Below are 25,824 nucleotides of genomic sequence, written 5' to 3'. Positions count from 1 at the left end.
CTGCAAGAGACATAATTTGCTGTCTTTAAAAACTATATTTGAAAGAAGCACCTATAAGAAAACAAGCCTAGTATAGTTTTGTTTTAACAAGTGCCCTCTAGGAGTATGACTTGTATGTGTGTGACACACAAGGTGGGTGAGAGCTTTTATTAGACCAACTTCTGTTGGTGAAAGAGACAAGCTGAGTTCAACTTCATATTTTTCAAACTCTTCTCTTAGTGCAGGGGTAGGCAACCTATGGCACATGCGCTGAAAGTGGCACACAAGTCGATGTAAAAAAACCCTTATTTACTTTAATATATAACAACTATTGTACGTAGAGACTTATAGAAAGAGACCTTCTAAATACATTAAAATGTATTATTGGCACGCAAAACCTTAAATTAGAATGAATAAATGAAGACTTGGCACACCACTTCTGAAAGGTTGCCAACCCCTGTCGTAGTGTAACATTCATTTCTGTGGGTGTGGGAAACAGCTACACAGCTCTTCTGCTTTTCTTTGTGTAGCATGGATGGAATGGGGGTGTAGGTGAGGGAGGAGAAAAGAGCTGAAGCTATTAATTCCAGCACTCATTAGAAACTCTAAAACAAAGCTATGTAAACTTGCAATAGAAATAATTTAGAAGCTAGGTTGAGGCCTTTTTGACCTGTCTGAACCTTAACTAAGTTTGTAACCAAAACATAGGTGCATGTCTGGTGGCTAGACATCTCTAGCTGATTTCAAACTGAAAAACTGCACAAACAGGTTATCTTAAAAATTTGGAGCAGGTAGTCTTAAGTATCTAATACTGCAGTGTTTTCTTGTTGCTACTGTAGCCTCAACCATGATCACTAAAGTTTTCAAATGTGAAACTAGACAGGCATGATCTTGAACACCTTAATGTTTAATAATTCCTATACAGTAATACTGAGAAAAAAAGCTTCAGAATCAGTATTGCTGCGTAAGATATTTATCTCTGTTATGAAAAATCAAGTGCCTTGTAGCAAACAAGGCCCTATTAATGTGCTACTTTTGTTTTCACCCGGAGTTTAATGTAACTATTCCACATTAATCTACAAAATATCCTTAGTTTATTAATCCTCTCAGAATACATTTCAAGCAGTAGGTCTCGTACTAGTAAACAAGTAAACCATTTAAATTTGGTTCTGTATCCAAGCTAATTCTAGTTAGTTTTACATTTGCAATTGATCATGGACTATTCACTCAAATTACAAAACATATGGCCCATAATTAAGATAAAGTAGCATATTTGTAATCAAGGTGTTTCACTTAAGATGCAGTGATTAGCAAGCTTTGAAGCTATAAAGAAACTTACCATTGTGAAAAGCCTTTGATTAAATCTTCCTTTGACAGGTCAATCAGCACCTTTTAAAAAAATAAGCCATATTTTATCGCCAGCATATACATTTAAACTTGGCTAACAAAATTTGTAAACTGTTAACCTCTCTTCCAGTCAGAGTTCTAAAGCTATCACTCCAGTTTCAAGGAGCTGAGCTTTAAACATTGTTACCACCCTCAGCACTGAGGACAGCTGCTCAGGAATTTTCCATTGGAGTGACTGACAGGAAATTTTAGTTTTGCCAGTGAATTTTCTGTCAGAAAATTATTCTCATGCCTCAGCCGCCAATCAGGCAAATTGCAGGGGAGCCCTGGTTCCTTGGCAGCCAGGGAGCATAATTTTTCTCTTTACTAAACTATTGCAGAATTCCAGTTCCACAAAAAATTGAGTTTCAGGCTTTTCATCTTATTTTGGCACACAAAGATTTCCAAGAATTGTTTCCTGGCCAGTCCTACCTGCTGGAACTATAATTTAGTGGCAGAAAGCTGTATCACTTGTGATACTGAGGGCCAGAAGATAGTTTAAGTGTAAGTCTTGTACAAAAGTTAAGAGTATGAACAGATGTACAGTCAGCATCCATGGTAAAGACTTTTAGAATAAATGTTTAATATTGAATAGTACTTCATGGTTTAAAACTTACTTTTCCCAATTCTCTTCTCTCACGTGAAATAAACGGCCTGCTATTTTTCACTGCAACGTCTAGTGTTCTTTTCTTAACTTCTTCAAAAGCTTCAAAAAATTCAAATCTAAAAAAAATTTTCAAAAAGTGCATGCTAATAAAGAGACTAGAATCAATGAAGTCGAACAGTACTATTAAAAGCCAAAAGCTAGACACAAGTTTCAGTGGTCAGAACAAACTAGTATTGCAGAGAGACAGTATGGCTGTGCTTTACAGGATAAGGTATACTGAGTCCTAGACACAGTTTGAGAACTTCACTATCTATTTGGATACAAACCTTGACAACATTAGTGTCCAAAACAGGAGTTTTATATTTGATCAGAGCAACTTGCACCAGTCTGGAAAGCTCAAACTCTACCTGTTCAGTGGAGAGTAGATCCCTACTTGTCTTTGGTAGTAGTATTTCCATAGTTAATGCCTATTAACCTTATTAGTTGTTACACAAAATCCCTTCTAGATCAATGACAGAATACATCATTTGAGGGTTGATTAGCACTTCCCACCACTGCAAGAGAACATGGGCAATACAAAAGACATGTTTGGGATGAACTGCTATTTATGGCCATCTTCTCCCATATGCAGAATTTGAATGTCTACAGGACAAAATCCATCATCTAATGGAAGCAGCCCACAATCAAACCCTTGTGTGTGGGGGGGGGGGGTAAGAGTGGGTGGGGAGAGATGATCCTGAAATAAACTAACCCTGTGTCATTAAGGCAAGACAAAAAAAGAAGTGGGGTAATAGTTCTTATTCACGATTCCGGCACATGCTATACCAGTCATCCAAACTGAAGACAAAATTAGGTCTGTGAGGTGCTATGTAGGGAAGAGTGAGTTTCAGCATGGCTAAAGTTTTTCCAAAAATGTCAGGTTTGTAAGGTGGAGTATTTTGAGATAGTGAATACTATGTATTTCCTGAACTGCACTACAAGTAGTATAGGACTTATGAGATCCTAAAAAGAGGGATGGGAGAGAAGAGGAAGCGTTCCTGACAGCAGTGGTGAGTCTTCAAAGGAGCAGAGAGGCAAATACACAGCAGTCATCCAGGGAGTAAGAAACAGCAATTCCACAGTTTTAATAAGTCATAGGCTGAGTTTAATAGTTATTGATTTTGCATGGCCCACCTTGAGACAAAGGGTCTCTCCATCTCCAGAAAGTGCTGAACACCTTTGAAGTGTTAAGTGGGGCTCCAAAAATTGAGGCACCCAAAGTCACTTTTTCAAAAATGTTGGCTGAACAGTTGAGTAGCAGGTTTTGCTTATTTGTATTGATGTTTTAAGCACTAGTGTAAGTGTGGCCCTATACAAATGGACAGAAAATATGGTTTACAACCTAAACTAGATCATGTAATTTAGACATAACACAAACCAACAGGCCCAGTCTCAAAAAGGTGACTTTTTAAAGTCTTTGGAAGTGTGGAAGGAATCAGTGGGCTTCAAAGGAAGGGTTTGGTGCACCAAAAGGAAAGACTAACAGGCAAGAGTTACATGCAAGAAGAAGGGATACAATAGGAACAAGCCACATTAAGAGACAAGCAGCAGCATTCACTCAACTTTGGAAAGGCAGGAGGGAGGGATGTCCCTAGAAATACAGGGAAGACTGGTGTTTGGTTCTGCTTAAATACTTTAATTACAGGCAAATTCCAGCCCCTAACAGTAAGTTTTGTAGAAAAGCTGAAAGGGTATATGGTGCAAAGACTTAATGTACAACAGATGCATACAGCTATGCAAACTGTTTCATTAGGTAGAGTAAGTGCCTGCTAAAGAGCTTTATAATAATCAGTTTAATCTCTTCTGTTAATAGTTCAGCAGCGATTAGATGAAGTTTCCTACTTACTTCTCGTCATAATGGGGGTTCAGTGTTTTTTTCTTAACAGTAGTCTTCTTTCTGCTTGCCCGTCTTTTATCTGGAAGCAGGTAGACACGAACATATGGATCTACTCCACGATTAGAAGCTGGCATCAAGTTTCTTTTAAAAGAACATAAGTGTGGTGATACGATAGGGAGCCTCTTTACTATGTACATTCTGAACTAAAAAAAAAAAGTCAGGCTAAACTTAGGCTAGAGGATAAAAGTAATAGTCTTGGTGGCTGGTGTGTAAACAAGGAATGATTTTAGGTGTTTCAAATTCAGTTATATAAAATTTTCCAGACTCATTGAGTTGAATGGGAGCTGTTGGATACACTGCTTTTGAGAAATGAGTAGGGATGTAGTAATTTAACTATAGGCATTTATTCTTGAAAATCAAGGCCAATACTCCTGTGTTCCAGGGGGTAGTAAGAAAGTTACTGTATGGGCAGGTTATTCCATAATTTTAACATCCTATAGTGGACATTTTCCACTGAACCTGCTGTACCAGCCATCAGAGACAGAATACTAGGTTGATGAAATGTGATTTGTGTTTCTGTGCCTAGCAAAGTTGCACAGTTTGAGTTAGCAAATGTTTCCTAAAGCAATGTTAGCACAGCTGGGTTGTGTACACTGCAGGTGAAAGATACATTGAAGTGAAGCATTAATATTTACAAAAAAATCCTATGTTCATTTAGATTATAGGTAAATACAAACAACAGTAAGTAAGTGTTACCTGCAACTATTTACCATCACAGTGAGACTCTGTCGCAAAGAGGCATATCGCACAGTGAGCTGGATCTCTCCCAGGAGCACTGCAGTTAGATTAGTTCCACTGTAAGACAGTTGTTACATGGTCAGGATTTTCAGTTTGGCATCAAGATGCATACATAAGATCAGTACACGAGGTGCGTGCTATGACGGGTTGAGGTCCATTTTCAGTTGAACAAGTCACAACAATGGGGAAAAACTACATTAAAAATGCATTGAAATCCAGTGTATCATTAAATCAGTTACTCACCAAAACATACAATACATCTCACCTTGAAAAATGTAAACCCAGTTTTCCAAGCACAGCACTTACCTGTTCTTGGTATGCTCCATTTGTTCCTATAGAAGGAGTGATCTACAAGGCCTCTACCAGGAATACTCATTGTAATGCCAAGAATGGTCATAGTGTTTATTATATCGGTATCAGCACAGCATAGGAATGACAGCACATGCTTCCATAATTTAAATATCTGATTATTATAAGTGCTCTTTAATAAATACAGTATGTGTGTGTAATCTTCTGCTTAGTGAATTTGTTTGGGGGTCATGTCTCCGTATATCACCTGGAATGTTAAAGATTCATAACAAATTCCTATTTTAAATTAATAGGACTTCCAGTATATGGAAGTATTGACTTTAAAAGGTTAAAACAGCTGAAATTGGTTTGATGCTTCTGCTTGACTGACAGAAACTTCTGTGCTTCTTTCAGCTCACAAAGTGGCTAAAATGTCTCAAAAGGGAATTAATTATACAAAGCCACAGACTCCTATAGGCCAGACCTTAGCTGTTGGCAGTACTGGCTCTCATACACTTTTCCGGCCTCCTAATGAAACCATCCGTGCACGGATTGTGAAAACTGTTCAAAGTTATTCCATTTTCAAAAGTGGCTGGGAAAACGTCAGCCAAACCTACTTGATTTTTAATCTGTTTGCATCACTTCGCAAAGGTTTCACTTTAATGTGTATTACACTTGGAGCTCTAGCCTTACCTTTAATGCCAAATATGCTTATTGTACCTGAGTCAAGTGTATTTTTCAATGCTGGGATGTGGGACTTACTACGTGAACCCTGTGGAGTGCCTTAAATGCGTAAAGCTAAATTCAGCCTTCGTGTAAGGAGATGCAATTCCCTTGAAAACCAAGGCAAAGAGAGCTGCATCTGCTTACACAGATCTGATTTTGACTGAAATGTTTACACGAGTTCCCTGCTAAATCCTTGGAGTTCGAGTCAGTGCTGTGGGCTGAGACCTCAAACATTTATTTTGTACATAGTAGAAGCCTATAAAAAGAAGGGTGTCCAGGTAAAGCAAAATTCAGGCGTTAGAAGATACATACTTAAGAATGTTCAGATTGCTGTGATTTAATTCAAAGCATGAAGAGGCGAGAGTGTCCAATGAAGCAACACTGGAGGCAGCATTGTGGTCCAGGGTTCTTGTGGGTAGAGTCACCAATGGTTGGGGTTCCAGATTGTGTGCCTCTGCAGGTGCATTAAGCTCAGCAATAGTCTCATTTACTGCAGGGCCTGCTGGGTTCTCAGATCCAGTAAGATCTGCATTGCTCTCCTTAGCTTCTTTGGATTCAGGCACTCCAGAGTCTTTGCTCACATGGGGCATTTTGGAGGGTTCTGCTTTTGACAGTAGGGGATTTTTGCATTGGTTTCCACCCTTCTCTGCTGCAGGTACAGGAACTTGCTTCAAGGCATTAACACCAGTATAGGTGCTTTGTAGATCAGGTTCCTTGATGCACAAGACCTAAAACCAAGCGAGATAGAAAATCAGCTAGTGATTAATGTCAATATTAAAGCGCATGCTCATTCTGAAGCGCACAGTCTTGATTTCCTGTTAAGATTATCCTAGGCCAGGGGTCAGCAACCTTTCAGAAGTGCTGTGCCGAGTCTTCATTTATTCACTCTAATTTAAGGTTTCGCTGGCCGGTAATACATTTTCATGTTTTTTAGAAGGTCTCAGTCTATATATATTATATAACTAAACTAGTGTTGTATTGTAAAATAAACAAGGTTTTCAAAATGTTTAAGAAACTTCCTTTAAAATGAAATTAAAATATTATGCTGCCAGCCCGCTGCTGGTCTGGGGTTCTGTTTACCTAGGCCGGCAGCGGGCTGAGCGAGGCCTGCGGCCGGGACCCTGGCTGGAAAGGGTCTGGCAGCCAGAACCCCAGACCAGCAGCAGGCTGTGTGGGGCCGGCGGCTGGGACCCAGAGGGCTGGGGGCAGAGGACTGGAGTCAGGGCCAGGAGCTGGGTATGTGGCGTGGTGGAGGGGTCAGGGCAGAGGGGAACCTAGGTATGTGTGGGGGTGCCAGAGTCAGGGCTAGACTTGTTGAGGGGTGGGGGGAAATGGAGTCAAGCAGAGGGCTGGGTGTGTATGAGGGAGGTACAGGGCTCAGGGCAGGGGTCTGGGGTATGTGTGGGCAAAGGGCAGTGTGTGTGGGGTGGGGGTCGGGGGTCAGGGGAGAGGGCTGGGTGACTGTCCCTCTAAGAATTCTCAACCCCCCTGCTCCTTATCTCGTGACTACCCTCTCCTGGAACCCCTGCCCTCAACTGCCCTCCAGGACACCACCCCCTAATTAAGTCTCCCTGTTCCTTGTCCTTGGACTGGACCCTATGCCCTACCTATCCCCTGACTGCCCTGACCCTTATCCACACCCCCAACCCCAGCCAGACCCCCAGGACTCCCATGCTGCATCCAACCGCTCCCTGACAGGACCCCCAGAACTCCCAACTCCTCCAACCCCCCCCAACTCCTTGTCCCCTGACTACCCCCTCCAGAGACCCCCCCATCCTAACTGCCCCCCCCCCCCCAGGACCCTCCTTGCTTCCAGTCCACTGACTGCCCTAAACCCTATCCACCCCCTGACAGACCCTGGGACTCCCATGCCCCATCCAACCCCCTCTGCTCCCTGAGTGTCCCCTCCAGAGACCCCTGCCCCTAACCACTCACCCAACCCACCCTGTCCCCTGACTGCCACCACCCCTTATCCAACCCCCCCAGCCCTGGACCCCTTACCATGAGGCTCCACAGAGAGCTAGACACGCTGCTCTGTGGGAGCGCACAGCCCCGCTCCGCAGAGCGCTGCGTGCAGTGGCAGCAGAACTCCGGTTGAGCAGGAAGCGTGTCTGCCTCCCCATGGAGCCAAACACTGCCCCACAGGAGCATGCAGCCCCAACCCACAGAGTGCTGCACACGGCGGCAGGGCTCCAGGGGAGGGGAGAAGGCAGGGGACTGGCCGGCAGCTTGCTGCGCTTGGCCCAGCGCTCCGGACCAGAAGCGCAGACCCGACGGCTTGCCATGACGGGAGAGAGTGGGGCCATTTGCCACCCCGTACGCACAGCTATGCTTCTGCTCCCTGCCCCTGCAGAGAGGGAGGACAGCGGGCCAGGCTGGGCAGGATTTTTTAATGGCATGCTGGAGTCCCGGCAGGCTTCCAGCATGCCATTAAAAATTGGCTCACGTGCCATAGGTTGCTGACCCCTGTCCTAGACCATCTTCTGCCAGCACATGATTATGTTTCATAGAACATATTATATCTGAGAACTCCTAGTAATGGGGCTTTCACTGCTGCCCTTGGAACACTCGCCAAACTCTAGGAAGTTGCTCTCATTAGATTACACCCCCTCACCACTTCCCAATTTCATCCCTTCTCTCCCTATGCAAGTAAAGGGATGATTTTGTACTAAAGGTGCTGAACCGCAACTAAAACTGGGTTCTACTCCCAGCTCTGCTATCCAGACTCCCCATGAGACATTGACTATTCCAATGTTTTTGTGACTCTGTTCCCCCATCTGGAAAATGGGAATCTACTTCCAATTTTCTCTATTGAAATTGGAAGCTCTCTGGGTGTCATAAACAGATGGTTACGGGTTAATGTCCCTTTTACCTGTAAAGGGTTAAGAAGCTCAGTAAACCTGGCTGACACCTGACCAGAGGACCAATCGGGGGACAAGATACTTTCAAATCTCGGTGGAGGGAAGTCTTTGTGCTGTTTGTAGTATTCGTTGTTCGCCCTTGGGGCTAAGAGGGGCCAGACGTGCAACCAGGTCTTTCTCCAATCTTTCTGAAACAGTCTCTCATGTTCAAAATAGTAAGTACTAGCTAGAAAAGGCGGATTAGTCTTATGGTTATTTTCTTAACTTGTGAATGTGTATTTTGCTGGAAGAATTTTTACCTCTGTTTGCTGTAACTTGTATCTTAGGCAGAAAGGGAGGGAGTCCCTCTAGTCTATATAAGCTGAAGACCCTGTGAACATTTTCCATCCTGGTTTTACAGAGATAATTTTTACTTTCTCTTTCTTTCTTTAGAACCTGATTGATTTTTTTTTCTTGTTTAAGACCCAAGGGGATTGGGTCTAAACTCACCAGGGGATTGGTGGGGGGAAAGGATGTGAGGGAAAGGTTAATTCCTCTCTGTTTTAAGATCCAAGGAGTTTGGATCAGTGTAGCCTTTCAGGGTAACCCAGGGAGGGGAAAGTCTGGGAGGAGGAAGGAGGGGAAATGGTTTATTTCTCCTAGTTTTAAGACCCAAGGGGTTTGGGTCCTGGGTCCCCCAGGGAAGATTTTGGGGGGACAGGGAGACACTGGAATTTCTGGTTGGTGGCAGCGCTATCAGATCTAAGCTAGGAATTAAGCTTAGAAGGGTACATGCAGGTCCCCACTTTTTGGATGCTAAAGTTCAAAGTGGGAAAAATACCTTGACACTGGGGTAGGGACGAATCACTTGCTGTGCATATGTGTGTACCTACCTAGCATTATAGCAGCTGATTCCTGCTGGTCACCTTTCCTAACAAAGGTTAGGAAAAAATGTTCAAAACACCATGGCCAATATTGGGGCAGGGAGAGGATGCGTTTAGGGTTAGGTTACTGAAGGCACATTTAGGCCACTTATATAAAGGCCTGAACTGCCACCGGGGCTCCTGGGTGTTCAGCACTTTTGAAATCAGGTCACTTATTTAGGTGTTTAAATATTCATTTTAGCAGCCTAACTGTAGATTATTTTAAAAAAAATAAATATCTTCAAAAACTCTTGACTTTTACCAAATCTTCCCGGGGTGGCGGTGGTGGGGAAATGGTGAGAAGAAGACACCACACACACATACTAACTGGGATGAAATGCAGCATACCAAGTTTCAGAGGGCCTAGTTTCTTTTAGGGGAGGTAAGGGGGAGAAATCAGGCTTACAATGAGAAGCTAGCTTCAAATCTTAACTGTAGGGTAGCTACCACTGCCACATCATTTTGCACCCTAGTCTTGCAGCTAAATGGTAAAATAAGCAGTGTGTATATTTAAGAAAACACTCAGCAACAGTTTGCTAAAATAAAAATCCTATTCTATTGTGTAGGGCACATACAGTACATGGGTTGAATCTGATGTAGTTCTTGTATGTGTTTGCAATGACTAAGTTAGGAAATACCATCCGTTTAGTTTGAGTGTTATCTTTCAGGACAAATTCGTGTAGTTTGTTGAGTTCCAGTTAAATCTGAGCATACAGTTTCATAACTGCTACCAGTTATGTTGCATTATTTGTTTGGATGTACAGATTTTAAAAAATGTATCTAGACAGTCCATGGAGTAGAGATTTCAGTGACAGTCAGGCTTCTTCTGGGGAATCAAAGTAAAAAAAACAAAAACAAAAAAAGTATATGAAAGAGGAACAACATACCCGCAACACAAGTTTCATCTTGATAAAACTGTCTAAACCAGAATGATCCAGCTGAAATTTCTGATCAAGAGTCATCTCAGAATCCTTTAGCAAGTGGGAGAGAGATACAACCAAGGTTCCCAGCGCATTCTCTCGCTCCTTATCTTTTATCTGTTAGAAGGCAAGATGGTATGTATTATGTATACAGCAAAGCTAGATGTTTGGAATAACTTAACAGACCAAAGTGTGGAAAGAAGGCGTTTGTCTATTGTAGGGCCTACTATTGAATATGGATACATTCAGACAGGCCATGCCAACATTCCAGAAAGCACAACCAATTGATGTATTTTAAGGGAAAATCCCACGCATTTCTCTGCGACTGGGGAGACCCCCATAGCAGTAGAACTGGCAGAGATTTTTGCAGGGGCTGGAGAATTCATTAATCCTTCAGTCCTCCTCCCCCTAAAGGGAGTACACAGTCCAAAGACTGTTCCAGCTCAAACACAAATCCCAGCAGGCATGTAGAGGATAAAGCTGAATCAAGGCTGCATCACATCCACTATAAACAGGCAAAGACTATGAATTCAGAGAAGGCAAAGGAAAAACACTCGTTTTCACCTCCAAATGAAGTGACTGGGACTGAGCACTGTGGACGAAGAACGTGAAAGCCTGGCCCCACACAGGATCTTTACTGAACTTGCAGGTCTGTAGGAAGAAGAGGATTGTGGTATTTTAGCTTTTTGTTCTTGTCCAAGTGTTTATTAGAACTTATGCACAGACATAGGACAATGAGGTAGGATTGGAACTCTCTCTGTTGCGGTTCTTTTAGCCAAATGATGCTACATCCAAGCCATAAAGACAGTGCAATTCCCAGGTAAGACAAGTGCACAGAAACACGGGCTCTGGCTGGCAAAGCCAGAACAAGCAAGTGCCAAGACAGGTCAGTCGGGTTATCATCGGCTCTACTAGCGTTCCCATAACCTGCAATGTCAGGATTCTTCTCATCCTTTCAAAATAAAAAGCAAAAACTAGCTGCTTCCAAATGGAACCTCCCAGATAACAGGAAGTGGCTTCCATGGTCAGCAGCACTGAATTCCATTGGGTACGAAGGAAGGAAAGAAACGAAGGATACAGAGGCTGAAGCAGAGATTCTCAGGCTGGAATGCACAGAAGCCCAGCCAGTGGTCTGTCTGTGATGTTGCAGGTTCTAACCCCTTGTGTGTGACTACTTCAGAAGCAAAGAGAGCTGGGACTGCCAGCAGGGCCTTTGCTGAGGCTATTCCATAAAATGGACTGCCTCTGCCGACCCCAAGGGCACTGCCAGAAGGGCCCGCTGGCTGGGGGTGGGGGAGGGGAGTCCTTTGATGCTCCTGAGAAGAGATAATTGGTTTGGGGGAGAGAGGAGGAAGATGACTGAAGTGAGAACCTGGGAAGGGGCTGCAGGTACCTGAAGGGGCAAGGATTAGGGTAAAACCAAATTTTGTTGGGGGTGGAAGGCACATGTGGCTGGAACTGACGTAACAGGAGAATATTTGAGTTTCAGTGCAAGCAAACAGCTTGTGTGCACAGGGAATAGGATTCACTCCAGTTTGTCTGGAGGTGAGAGAAATGTGCTTGTGATAAAAGTGACTGCAGGGCAGGAAGTCAAAGGGAGTTAATGGGAGGAAAGGACTGACTTGAGCAGGTATTTATTATGTTTGTCAAGGTGAGAACGATTAACCGAGGAGAAGAAACTCAGTACAAGTGGATTTTTATTGTAAAGAGGAAAACGATCCAGAAGGGGAGTGAGAAGAGATTCATTTTAATTTGGCTGAGGGTGAAGGAAAGAGACTGTGATGGAAATTGGTTTCAAATATAATAGAGAGGAAAATTTATTCTGATGACAGGGACAGATACCAGCCTGACACCAGTGGGAAGGGATGTGGTCCATGTGATGACCACACTACATAGTCGCAAGTCACACAATGAAAAACTTTGGTAAGCCACTATGTTCTGGTAACACACTTGTATTGGCTCATGTGACCTGTTAATCACAAACATAAAATGTGTCTGTACAGCAGATGCTAAAAAAAAAAAATTGCTCTCTCTAAATTCAAGCTTTACTTGAAATACAAACCAAAAGCCATGCTTGAAGTAGTGCAGTCCTTCCATATGTGATCTATATGCCAGACAGCTGTGTTCATGTCTAGAACTCTGCTGGGTCACTTTCACAAGTTACTTTTTTTATGCCAGCTAAGCATCAAAAATAGCTTCATGTAAAAAGTAATGTTTTAAGACAAATGGAAGGATTCAACAGCTCACCTTGCTTTTCTGAATTTTGTTACCCACTGTGAGCTGGACGTAGGAGGAAGGGTCCCGGTCCATCTTCTGTTTTTAAAAGGAGAGGAGACCAGTTATTAATCATTTTCAGCCAGCAATCATTTCTGCTTTATCTAATCTGCAATATTTAGCTGAGGGAAATAAAGCAACTCTAACTTTAAACTTTCAGGCTGAGATTTGGGCAACCTATTTCCATTAAAAATTAATAGGAATTAAGCAGCCAGATCTCCTAAATCCCACTCTAAATATTTAACGGAAATCTCAGCACTATTTTGGGGTTTTCCCCCCTAAAGAGGATGGTTACCAGCAAGTAGCCTGGCCACCTCCTTGCACCAGATATTGCTCAGATATTTTTGCACCATCTTATCCAACGTGTCAGTTCAGCATGAGCTGAGCAACTGTTTGCAGGGGAAGGCAGCATATGCAGCAAGGAATGAAAAAATGGTACGACGGCATCAGCCAAATCATGTGCTAGTTTGAACATAAATGTAAGGTACATTCTGGACCATTCTTAAGTAACTTAAGTTTGCCATCCAAGTTTCAGATTCAAGCCAAACTGTTGTGCATTCTGGATATAAATAGGTGGCAGCTATTAACGTAGGAGTTTCTTGGGAGGGAAGACAAGTGGGGAGAAAAAAAACAAAGCCACGAAGATTCTTCCCCCTCAGCAAAGATTCCCACATTCATACAGCCACCCACACGATTCACTGAGGCTCAGGCCCCAGTGAGGGGATTTTCCTAGAATTTGGATTCATCGTGTATGCACCTAGAGTGCCAGCCCTTGAAGCTTCATGACAAGATGCACTTTCCTAATGGAGTCTAGTTCCTTCCCAGGATGGATAACACCGAGCCCCCAGCAAAGAGGAAAAAACACACAGGCCCCCATGGGCTGTTTCCCACCCCAAAAGCCTACAATGATACCTCTTAAGGAAACAATATATCCCTCGTGTCAGCACCCTCTCCCTGATGCTGAGCAGAACCCATATGATCCTGTTTGGATTCTCATTGAAAGGCTGTGCAATAGTCCCCCATTTATTGTAGCATAGGTCAGTGTTTCTGAACCTTTGTGTTATCAGGCACCAGCTTGCTGCCTTCCGTGTCCACAGACTGGTTGTTGAGAAACTCTGGTATAGGCAATAAGCATAGAAAAAGGGAATCTACAGCCCACTGTGGAGACCAAAATAAGGTGTCTGGGTGAAGATAAGACTCAATTCTCCTTTCCTCATCTAAGTGTAGGACAATGACAACAAAAATAGCATGGGAGTGACCCTGAAGGGAAGCAGGATTGAATCCAGTGGGCACAGTAATGTAGAAATCTTACAGTCTATGTTGTGTAATCCAGAACACCTGAGGTCAGCCAGTCAAACGGGATTAACTCAAGATTTTGTGGAATGGATGTATAGTTGGTTTGAAAGAGGAGTAAGCAGGTGTAGTTGAAGAGATGTGTCCTGGTCGGATTACAGAAAGCCAAGAGAGGTACGTTCTTTACAGACACACAATATTTGAGGAGTACAGGGAATAACTGGAAGGGAAAAGAAGGAGGAGCTCAATATGGTAGGGTAGCTTTGGAAACTCCTCTAAATACTAAGAGAAAGGGATTGTGCTAGATTCTAAAGGAGACAGGAAGCCAGTGACCATTTCTGACAAAAAGGAAGGTTCTCTTAGCCCATTTTGGAAGGATGGAAGTTTACAGAGATTGAACTGAAAGGACACCATAAGGGTAGAAAGCCTTACAGCAGCGGAGACGAGAGTAGGAATTAGTCTAGGGGTTGGCAACCTTTCAGAAGTGGTGGGCCGAGTCTTCATTTATTCACTCTAATTTAAGGTTTCGCGTGCCAGTCATACATTTTAATGTTTTTGGAAGGTCTCTTTCTAGAAGTCTATAATATATAACTAAGCTACTGTTGTATGTAAAGTAAATAAAGGTTTTTAAAATGTTTAAGAAGTTTCATTTAAAAAATGAATTAAAATGCAGATCTCCCCAGACTGGTGACCAGGACCCGGGCAGTGAGAGTGCCACTGAGGGAAAAAAAATCAACTCGCCTGCTGCCTTCAGCACACGTGCCATAGGTTATCTTCCCCTGAATTAGTCCAATGGCTGGATTCTCTTATTGTGTAAGGATGATGGGTTTGTTTGGTTAAGAATGTAGGTGAGTATTGTATCGTTTCACGTTCCCTCACTTACACAGCATCAAAATCAAAATCCCAGAAAAGCAGCACACTGTATCCGTTGACGGAGCTAATGGAGTTATACCAGAGATGGCTCTGGCCCACTGATTTAGAAAACAATGGTTATTAAGATTCCAATCCCTGACATGGTTGAAATGTTTTCCTTTAGTGGACACCAGCCTGACCTGTTAAATATTGTGTAATACAGCAAGTGTTCTTACGGGGTATTGAGAAAATATATGTATTTACCTTGAGGTATTTCTGGTTTTTGAACTTCTGTGCACCATATTCACCATTTGAGTATTCAAAGTGATTTTTCTGTATCAGTGGAAAATATATTTTACAAAAGTTAGTGCTGCTTTTTAAAAAAAAAAAATTAGAAGTACAGGCTGCTTGTTACTTCTGTACTTACGGGAAGGTTGCAAGCACTGTCCAAATAGACTATTAACAATGCTGTGGCTAGACCATTCTTATCCTGTGAAACAACAAAAACAGAACTCATCAGGGACAAAACCATACAAGAGCACAAATGCATGGGGCACCCGTTTCAGTCTAGCAACTCGTGTCTCAAACAGCTTTTCAACTTGCTCCTAAAACCTGGCATTTAGGGGCATGCAACTCAACATCTAACTGTTCAAAAATTATTGAGGTCACACAAGCGGAAACCACAGCACTCTACACTCCAGTCCTGCTCCCATTCAAATCAGTGTGTGTTTTGTCACTGAAGCCAATAGGAGCAAGATGGTTTCACACAGTTAGATCAGCACCCCAAAAGCAGAGTGGAGGTGAGGCATTATCAATCTGGGTGCACAAATTATGTTTGTTTGTTTCAAGACAAGTGTTATTCAGGTTAGATGACTATAGACTGATGCAATAAGTGACTAGAGAGAAATTGGATGTTTCCAACAGTCAAATACAACGGAAGTGACTTGTATCATTGCCATGTCATCAAGGTTTAGATTAACGTAAGGACATTATATGGCTCCAGGGCCAGTGAGGTTCTGTTCTCCATGTTTGCACACCTATCAATTTGCAGTCCACATTATCTAGATGGCTTTGTCAGATGTGACGTGCACATTTAAATACATTAAGCACAAAATATACACATTAGTGATAGTCAATCCAGTCAGTGGTGATGGAAGTTTTAAGATGTGTAGCATCTCTCTAATTACAATTATAACACAATTTAAAATGAAGTTGAAAGGTTCAAAGTGACTCAGCTTCTCAAAAAACACACAGTAAGTGTGGCCGATTAGGGTTTAAGTCTTCAATGTCATGACCTCAGTGCTACGCAATGCCTTTACTGGAGAACTGATTCCCCTCATTCAGAGGGGCACATAAGCATGTGTTTAACTTTATACTTTTTTTTAAAAACAGAGATCGACATGCCCAGTTATAAAGTTCCATTGACTTCACTGGAACTTAAGCATGTGGTTAAGTGCTTTAGTTGAATTGTGGCAAGAGGGAACACTTAAAAATGAGAGCGACACAAACTAGCCCACTGAAAGAGTACCACTACAGCGTTCTAAAGCCACAGCCCCGAACTAGTTTCACTATTGGAAGTTGGTTTATGCTATGTGCAGGGACTCAGATATGGTGGTGATTTGGGGGTGGTAGAAGGAAGTGATGAGGAGAGAGAGATTATTGGGCCACTGCTGTCAAATGCTACTACTCTTAAAAGAAAGAAGGGTTGCATCATTTTCCTTATTTTCAGCTAATCAGGAATTAGATGAGCTCTCTTCATACAAACAAATTCAGTCTTGGGGAAAGTTCATATCTAAGCACCGTCAAACAAATATAAGCGCCAGGTAGATTACTTCTGGTTCATAGTTGGGTCATATTACTCTGTAAAGGAGCCTATCAGACTGATGTTGAAATACCTCAAACAAAAAAAAAAACAAAAAAAAAAACACATCTCACCTCATGTAATTTTTCTTGGTCAGTTAGTAATGAAAGCCACTCGAGCTTTAAATGCAAGTGTCCACTTGCAGTCTTACTTAAGGGAAACCACTAAGTGAAGAGAAAAAAAAAAAACAACCTGAGAACTGTTTGCAGAATAACGCATTCTGTGTCACAATCATACTGTGAATTATGTACAAGAGCCAATTTAAATTGCACTTTGAGCTTGAAATTTTTATGCATAAACTGACCTAATTAACCATATTTAGAAACAAACAAAGACTTGAAACATTAACATATTAAATAAGATACTAAATCATATGGTACTAACAATACTAAGAAGAGTAAATACTGGAAACGGGAGGCAGCAATCTCTGCATTGTGCTTGATTGCAGAACAAAAGCGTCATAGTATAATTTGTTTCTTTGCCCAGGAAGAAATTTTTAACTAAGATTTATTTAGAGACTTGTACAAACACTCAGGATACACTATGCATATGCAACACAAGTGCAAAATAGCTCTTGAGTTTGTACTGTGCTGGTAGAAGCTGCCAGTTTAACTGAAAAGCCATTCCTTCGGGTATTTAAAGTTTTATGAACAACAGTAACCAGCTGTCACTTTCCTGTAATAAAATTGTTACAATAACTAACAAGCAGCAAGTGTGCAGAAACATCAGGGAATGCGCAAGGTCCATGTTGTAACATTTGGAAGCAGACCATAAACTTTTACCTCATCAACAATTCCATCATTCATTACATCAGCAAGGCTTATAAGTAAGCTGCAAGACAAAAAATGAACATGTCACAAAATTCATTGCATGTTTTGACGAACAGCGTATTATAATTAATGGACAAGAGATGAATATTTCACCAAACAGATCTATATTGAATCCATGTATAGAACAAAAGCTACACATTACCCTCAGCATGTGTAACTGAACATGTTTGGCTTTTATGAGTCTTCTCCTTGTGGAAATGCTTATAAACACACATCTGAAGGGACCTTTGAAACATACCACTCAAGTGTCCCTCATTTTAGGAATCACTTAATGCTCAGAGTTATTTGCATCACAATAAACCACCAACCACATTTAAAAAAAAAAAAAAAGGTTTAGAGACAATTATTTGGACTAAGGAAATTAATCCCTCAATGTTAAGTTTCCTGCATGAATACATTTGTGCATCCCTCAGTAGCAAATAATTGGGCCTACAAATATACTCTAATTGTGAGCTCAACTGTAAGTGAAAGTTGATAAAATGTCACACTAGAACAAATGTTGATGGGAAAATGGGAAACAGACTGAATTATTACAAACAAAGGCCTATTTATAGAATTCAAGGACTCTTAAGATCATGCCTGGTAAACAAGAAAAGTGTGGAACTGGAAGTCACCATCTTTTTCTTTCTCCTCCATCACCATAGGTGTTGACCCCAGGGGTGCTGCGGGGCTGGAGGACACATGGGGAAAAAGTTAACGGGTGCTCCGCACCCACAGGTGGGCAAGCTCCCCCTGCCCCACCTCCTGCCTCCCTCCCACTCCCGAGTGCACCACATCCCCACTACTTCCCCCTCCCTCCCAGTGCTTCCTGCCTGCCTAACAGCTGTTTTGCAGCACTTAGGACTTTACAGGAGGGAGGAACAGGGAAGCAGCATGCTCAAGGGAGGAGGTGGAGAAGAGGTGGGGTAGGGGCAGGGTTTGGGGGAAGGGGATGGAATGGAGGCAGGGCCGGAAAAAGCAGGGTGGGGACTTTGGGGAGGAGTGGAATTAGAGCAGAGCGAGGGTAGTGCAGGAGTGGGGCCTGGGGAGGAGTCAAGCACTTCCAGGTCCTTCATGGGGCAGAGTGGAAGTCGGTGCCTACGTCCAGCACCCTCTGGTGTATAGCGTGTTCACCAGTTTCCACGATGCATTTTGGTCTTTTGCTGACTGTTCTGGCTTTTGAATGTTAGGTTGATGGATTTGGCTTCTCTCTCTCTCGTTCTGCATATGTTTCTCTAGGTTACCCTCTTTCTAAGTGATTTCCATATCATTTGCAGTGGAAGTAGTGTTTGTGGCATCCTTAAAGCATGTCCTAAATACATCCATTGTTGTCTTTTTACCATATTTGATGCCTTAGATAGGGTTGCAACATCAGAAATTCTAAGCAGAGCAAGAAACTCTTGCCAGCAACCTATGCAGTGAACTCTACCATCAGAGCTGCCACCCCTAGTTTCTCCTGGGACCCCGGGATTTTCCATAATGCAGTTGAGCCCTTGTCCTGATCTGAAGAGATGTGCTGACACAGACTGTACCAGAGAGAGGAGCCCAGATGACACTGCCACCTCCGCTGGCTCTGGCTAAATACCAACTACCACCTGAGGCTGTCTTTCTGTCGGACAGCAACACCCTGTTCTGTTGCTTCCCCACCTTATTTCTTCTCTTATCTCACTCCTTTTTCTTCCTGTCTCAGGACAGTCTGTCTGGCTTAGCTGGCCACGACTGTATTTTGCAACACTGCTGTAAACCTGTGACCAGAAAGCCAGCTGACGGCAAGATCCTAAACAGTCTGATGCACGTTTGCATCAGAGGGCTAATAAAAAGGATTGTGTGTCTTGTCTGCATTTCTCCAGCAGTGAGAAAGTCAACACCAGATACAAAGAGGTATCTTCTTTTTGATATCTCTCCACCTCCCACCTTGTATATGTGTGCATGCGTGACTCTTGTTTTGCCTTCTAGGAAATGGGATCCAGCACATGTCAACTAAGGGCTTGGCTACACTCACACTTTACAGCGCTGCAACGGGGGTGTGAAAAAACACCCCCCTGAGCGCTGCAAGATACAGCGCTGTAAAGCGTCAGTGTAATCAGGGCAGCAGCGCTGGGAGCATGGCTCCCAGCGCTGCACGCTACACCCGTAAGGGATGTGGTTTACATGCAGCGCTGGGAGAGCTCTCTCCCAGCGCTGCCGCTCTGACTACACTCACACTTCAAAGCGCTGCCGCGGCAGCGCTTTGAAATTCCAAATGTAGCCATACCCTGACTTGCTCTTTTTCCTAAAATCACACATACTATTGAAAAGATTAAAAATAGGAAATTATGTGCATCACCTGCCCAGAAAGTCATCTTTATCTGGATCTTCATCATACAAGTCCACTTCTAAGTCCTGACCAGGCACTTCATGAACAACAAACTGTTGGGGGAGAGAAGAGAAGAGTGGGGAGGAAAAAGGAGAAGAGGAAGAGAGAACGTCATAGGATTTATAGACAGACAAATATTCACAGGCCACATTAAAAGCCTCAGGTTAGTGACAAGAATGCAGTACTTCCCAGGGTATATTGAGGAAATATATATATGCTAATGCAGGGTCAGCATAAGCATGATGTGTTTGCATCTTGTCTAAAATCCTCATACATAGATCAGCTTGAAAACTGATACGTCAGTTCAGGTGCCAGGGTCAAGTTTGCAGGGCAAACATCTGCTCATTTGATTAACATGTTCTGAAGATATACCTCTACCTCGGTATAACGCAACTCAATATAAGAGGAATTCAGATATAACATGGTAAAGCAGTGCTCTAGGGGGGCGGAGCTGTGCACTCTGGTGGATCAAAGCAAGTTCACCTATAACGCAGTAAGAATTTTTGGCTCCCGAGAACAGCGTTATATCAAGGTAGAGGTGTACAAGTTAACTTGTCAGTTCAGTTGATAACATAAAAATTGTATTGGAACTGATAAGACTATTAGGCAAGGGGGAAAATCACAGAATCATAGAAATGTAGGGCTGGAAGGGAACTTGAGAAATCAGCATGACCAACCCCATGCCCTGAGGCAGGACCAAGTAAATCTAAAGCATCCCTGACAGGTGTTTGCCTAATATATTCTTTAAAATCTCCAGCAACTTGGATTCCACAACCTCCCTTTGAAACCTATTACAGAGCTCAACTACCCCTATAATTAGAAAGTTTTCCCCTTTCTAAAATCTCCCTGCAGATTAAACCCATTGTTTCTTATCCTACCTTCAGTGAACAAGAACAACTGATCCTCATCCTCTTTGTAACAGACCTTAACATATTTGAAGATGATTATCAGGATTCCCTCCACCCCTCATCATCTTTTCTGAAGACGTAACATGCCCAATTTTTTTTTTAACCTTTCCTCATAGGTCAGTTTTTCTAAACCTTTTATTATTTACATTGCTGTCCTATGACTCTCTCCAATTTGTCCACATCTTTTTTAAAGCGTGGTGCCCAGATTTGGACACAGTACTACAGCTGAGGCCTCACCAGTGCTAAGTAGAGCAGGACAATTATCTCTCATGTCTTAGATACAACACTCTTGTTAAAAAATTCCAGAATATTACGTTTCACAACTAGCACATGGATTTATTCAATTTGAAGTTTACTATAATCCCTAGATCCTTTCCTACAGGACTGTTGTCAAACCAGTTATTCCCCATTTTGTAGTTGTGCATTTGATTTTTCCTTTCCAAGGGGAAGTACTTTGCACTTTTTTATTGAATTTCATCGTGTTGATTACAGACCAATTCTCCAATTTGTCAAATTTATTTTGTATTCTGATCCTCTCCTCTAAAGTGCTCACAACCCTTCCCAGCTTGGTGTCATCTGGGGATTTTATAAAACACTCTCCACTCCATTGTCCAAGTGATTAATGAAAATATTGGTTAGTACCAGACCCAGGACTGACCCCTCCAGGACCCCACTAGATATGCCCTCCCAGTATGAGAGCAAGCCATTGATAACTAGTCTGAGTACCATTTTTTAACCAGTTGTGCACCCACTTTGTAGTAATTTAATCTAGACCACATTTCCCTAGTTTGCTTAGAAAAATGTCATATGGGACTGTGTCAAAAGCCTTTCTAAAAATCAAGATATATCACATTTACTGCTTCCCCTTATCCAATAGGCCAAAAGGGGAAAGAAGAAAACTTAGTTTGACATGGTTTGTTCTTGACAAATCCATACTGGCTATTCCTTACAACACTATCATCATCTAGGTTCTTAGAAACTATTGTCTAATAATTTGTTCCTGTATCTTTCCAGGTATCAAAGTTAGGCTGACTGGCCTATAAAATACCCTGGATCCTCTTTAGTACCTATCATATGTTTGCCCTTCTCCAGTCCTCCATGAATTCATAAAGATAATTGAGACTGGTTCCCAGATTGCTTCAGCTAGTTCGTTAAGTACCCTAGGATGAATGTCATCAAGCCCGGCCCACTTGAATACATCTATTTTTTCAAGATAGTCTACCATGTTCTCTCTCTGTTTTGGCTTGCATTCCACCTCTCTCATTGATACTATTAATTGTATGAGTATGTGGCCACCACTAACCTTTTTAGTGAAGAGAAACAAAATGGGCATTAAACACCTCAGCATTCTTGAGGTCACCGGTTATTAGCTCTCCTTCCCCGCTGAATAGAGGACCTACACTTCCTGTTGTCTCTCTTGCTCCTAACATACTAATAAAATCTCTTACTGCTATCTGTGGCCCAGGCTAACTGTAACCCATTTTGTGCCTTAGCCTCTCTCATTTTGTCCCTGCCTACTTGTGCTACTCTCTCTACTCAGACTTAGCAATTTGTCCATGTTTCCAATTTTTTGTAGGATTCCTTTTCAATTTTCATGTCATTAAAGAGCTCCTGATGGAGCCATATACTGGCGTCTTACTATTCTTGCGGTCTTTTCTTCACATCAGGACAGTCTGCAGTTGTGCCTTTAATTCTGTTACTTGAGAAACTGCCAGATCTCCTGAACATCTTTTCCCCTTAGATTTTCTTCCCAGAGGACCTTACCTACCCATTTTCTGAGTCTGTTAAAGTCTGATTTTTATGAAGTCCAGTGTCCTTATTTTGCTCCCCTCACTCCTTCCTTGCCTCAGGATTATGAAATCACTTCATCATTACGCTCACCAAAATTGCCTTCCATCTTTAGATTTGCTTCCCATTCCTCCCTGTTGGTCAGAATCAAGGCTAAAATGGCTGTCCCCTTGCTTACTTTACTTCTAAAAGAAGAAAAAAAAAAGTGTCCCCCCCCCCAATATCTTCCAAGCACTTATTGAAGGACAGAAGAAAAAGTGCCCAAACCAAGTATAATCCACATATACAGACAAACATTACAACTTTATATGGTTAGAAAGATCAATAGATTCTATACCTCAGACATTTCATTCCAGATGGGATTAAGATTTCGTTGAATAGTCTTGCTTCGGAAATGCACCAAGCCAACTCGAAGAATAGCATAAGGGTCAGACTTCCCCCTGAAGTGGTCTTTCTGGACAAGGTTTTCAGCTTCTAGCAGATGAACTCTGACTACTCCCTGAACAAATAAGGCACCGTAGATCAACATGAAAACACAGGCCTCTTGATAATTTCAATACATTGCCTCTTAAAATAGCTATTTCAAGTGTTGATTTCAATTATCATTGAAGCAAGGCTATGGTATTTTGATGCAGAACATTCTACATAACTGAAATGTAAAACAGGAAACATCTTTAATGTGTAATTTCATTTACTTAGAAGACAGCAGATTTTACTGAGGCACAATCTAATGTAGGCTATCTGCATATGGTTATAGTTGGGCAGGAAATGTCTCCGGCTGACACTACACTACACAATTGTAAGTAAGGACCTGATCATGCAAGGAGCTGAGCTCCTGAGTTCCCACTGGCTTCATAGGGAACCGAGCATGCTCAGACCTCTTAGGAAGGGCTCCTCTCTCACAGGGCCAGAGCCTGAAAGGACAAAAAATAGCATCCACCGGAAAGGCATGATGGTATGATATTTTTGATTAGTTGTTGCAGAGGTGGCCATTCAACTGCCATTTGGCGATTAAACATAGGTGGAAAACAGCCACCTATCCATTTTTCCCCTCACTTTCCCAATATCTAGAATATTTATAGTATATTTAAGAGAGATTTGCATTTGACAATGTTTTGGATGGATTTTTGTAAGAGATTTTATTTAGTAAAAAGATTTGATTTTATGCCTTCCTACCTGTTGTTTAAGCTCTTTCATTATTAAATAAGGAATTGCTGGATTAGCGTACAAATCAAGCACAAACTGAAGATTCATCATATTCCTTCATTAACCCAAAGCTTTCACTTGGTAAGGGAGATCACTGATTAATCTCTTAAACAAGCCTTATGTACTGTATACACAGGATATACAAAGACCAAGAGGAACTTCTGGCCAATATCTGCTATTGTACGTTAAAACTATTGGGGATACTCTATGAAGAGCAGAACAAGGCTATATCGAACATGGATAGTTATTTTTTGTCAAGGTCCAAATTTCTTGGTCAAAAAGGTATAGTCAAGGTCCATCCTCCAGAGAAAAAATAATAATAAAAGAACCCCAACAGTAACGAGAAGTACTATAAATAAAAAGATTTCAGGATCTGTTCAAAAGCATCTGGCAGCCCAGATTTGGCCCTCAGTTCACTTATTGACTACCCCCAATGTAGAAGATATTGCTGCAATATAAACTCAGTGTGGGGTCAGAGATTAAGAGTACCTAGCCACCATTGCGATGGGTGCACTAGAAATACTCAAGATAGGCAAATACCTCTATCAATTACTACTGTCACGGCATTCAGTATCCAGCATCTTTAGCATAATTTGCTCAGATTTCTCCTACACACATTTGAACTGACTTCATTCAGTTTTAAATAGACATGATTGGGAGAGAGATATTGGCTGGTATTATACACGGTATGAGCAGGCTTTCCCCTGAAGTTGGGGCACTGCACCACAGTTCAGTATTGCAGTAACTTGTCTTTTCAATCTGAACAGATACCCACTATCATGCTTCAACCAGTTTTGATAGGTGGACAATATCAACTGGGATCACGTCAACAATCCTAGTTCCCACAGTTTAGAGGTTGATGAGTTGTGTGCACAGCCGGTTAATGCATTTTCCCCTCTCCCCCCACGTCTTACCGTACAGCATATTCAGCTGATTGTGTGTCAATATATTACATCATCCAGCTCAGAAAACACTCACATATGGGATAGGGAATCGTAGGTGGGAAATTTTCATGTTCTTTTTCAGTGGAATTGTGATTCTGTTTGGTAACACCAGCCGGGCAGCAATCAGGTCTTGGATTATCGTGTCTGACATTAAACTGAAGGGAAAATTTAAAACAAAACGAACAAAAAAAACAAGTCACGATTTCAATTACAACAAAAGACATTGCAAATGTTATCATTCTGCCTTCTCCACGCCTTGAAAGAGAATGCCTTCAACTCTTAAAGGAGGAAAGAACCAAGATTTCAGTCCTAATCTGTGATCTGCTCATCCATCTGTGCACATGCAAGGGCAAAAAATTTATATTTGCACATGCATAACTGAGTTGGATGTGCAAATCCAGAACTGTGCATACAAATGGCTATTTGCATGTACAACTGCAGTGCGGCACATCCAAATCTTTCAGTTACAAAAGCTGGCTGGAAATTTGACCTTAGAAGACTAAAGATACAAGGATACAAAAGATTAGGCAGGATGAGATGGATGGGGGAACAAGAGGGTTCAAATCTGGGGTCTCTTTTGCACCACCTCAGGAATACACACGTTCATAGTGTTTTCACAACTTTGGAGTTTGGAGAACTAAAAAAGGGGTGACAACTTCACATCAGCATGAAATGACAATTTCTGACCTTGAATCCATACATGAGGCCATGGGGGACTTTAGTTAGAGTATGCATCTGAAGAGGTGAGCTGTAGCCCACGAAAGCTTATGCTGAAATGAATTTGTTAGTCTCTAAGGTGCCACAAGTACTCCTGTGCTTTTTAGTTAGAGCCTCTGTTTATATAATTTGATCCCATCTTATCCTTATGTTGAATTGACAGTCCTGGAGACTGAAGCCCCCTTTGTATTCCCAGAATAAGCACTGCATGTACAATAATAATATGAACTTCTCCCACCTTTCTCCACCAGCTTGCCTTAATCTATACCCTCTTGGAATAGCCACCTTTAGGCAATTCAGCTTCCGTTCACCCCTTAGCTTCTCTACTAAGACTGCCAAGAAAGGGAACGGGTTGTGAGGTTGTTTTTTGTAATGCAGGCAAATTATTGGAGTCTTGACTCCAGTACTTCCCTCAAGCCTTATTTATTGAAGAGCAATTAAAAAAAAAAAGTAAACACTATTGTAAATAATAG

The 25,824-nt window shown here is 42.0% G+C and overlaps 2 protein-coding genes across 9 annotated transcripts in view; one reads left to right on the top strand and one right to left on the bottom strand.

Annotated features, from left to right (window-relative positions):
• The window catches only part of CEP70 (centrosomal protein 70), a 30,050-nt gene extending 23,423 nt beyond the window's left edge, over positions 1–6,627 (top strand). For 7 of the 8 annotated variants that reach the window (XM_050916671.1, XM_050916674.1, XM_050916673.1 and 4 more), the window contains one exon: positions 5,349–6,627. In XM_050916671.1, coding sequence (XP_050772628.1) covers positions 5,349–5,722 — 374 coding nt within the window. In that variant the 3' untranslated portion in view covers positions 5,723–6,627. The remainder of the gene's footprint in view (positions 1–5,348) is intronic. The other variant, XM_050916678.1, reaches the window with a different exon arrangement.
• Positions 1–25,824, bottom strand: part of ESYT3 (extended synaptotagmin 3) — a 61,663-nt gene that overhangs the window by 1,323 nt on the left and 34,516 nt on the right. Inside the window, 15 exon segments of the mRNA XM_050916668.1 lie at positions 1,319–1,368; positions 1,983–2,088; positions 3,858–3,989; positions 4,605–4,703; positions 5,973–6,388; positions 10,311–10,460; positions 10,908–10,994; positions 12,591–12,656; positions 15,027–15,095; positions 15,190–15,252; positions 16,698–16,787; positions 17,406–17,454; positions 19,759–19,841; positions 22,822–22,983; positions 24,669–24,789. Coding sequence (XP_050772625.1) covers positions 1,319–1,368; positions 1,983–2,088; positions 3,858–3,989; positions 4,605–4,703; positions 5,973–6,388; positions 10,311–10,460; positions 10,908–10,994; positions 12,591–12,656; positions 15,027–15,095; positions 15,190–15,252; positions 16,698–16,787; positions 17,406–17,454; positions 19,759–19,841; positions 22,822–22,983; positions 24,669–24,789 — 1,743 coding nt within the window.

Source organism: Gopherus flavomarginatus, chromosome 10 (genome assembly GCF_025201925.1).
Source record: "Gopherus flavomarginatus isolate rGopFla2 chromosome 10, rGopFla2.mat.asm, whole genome shotgun sequence".
NCBI lineage: Eukaryota > Metazoa > Chordata > Testudines > Testudinidae > Gopherus > Gopherus flavomarginatus.
The sequence above is the reverse complement of the archived record's forward strand: the minus strand, read 5'-3'. Positions and strand labels throughout refer to the sequence as shown.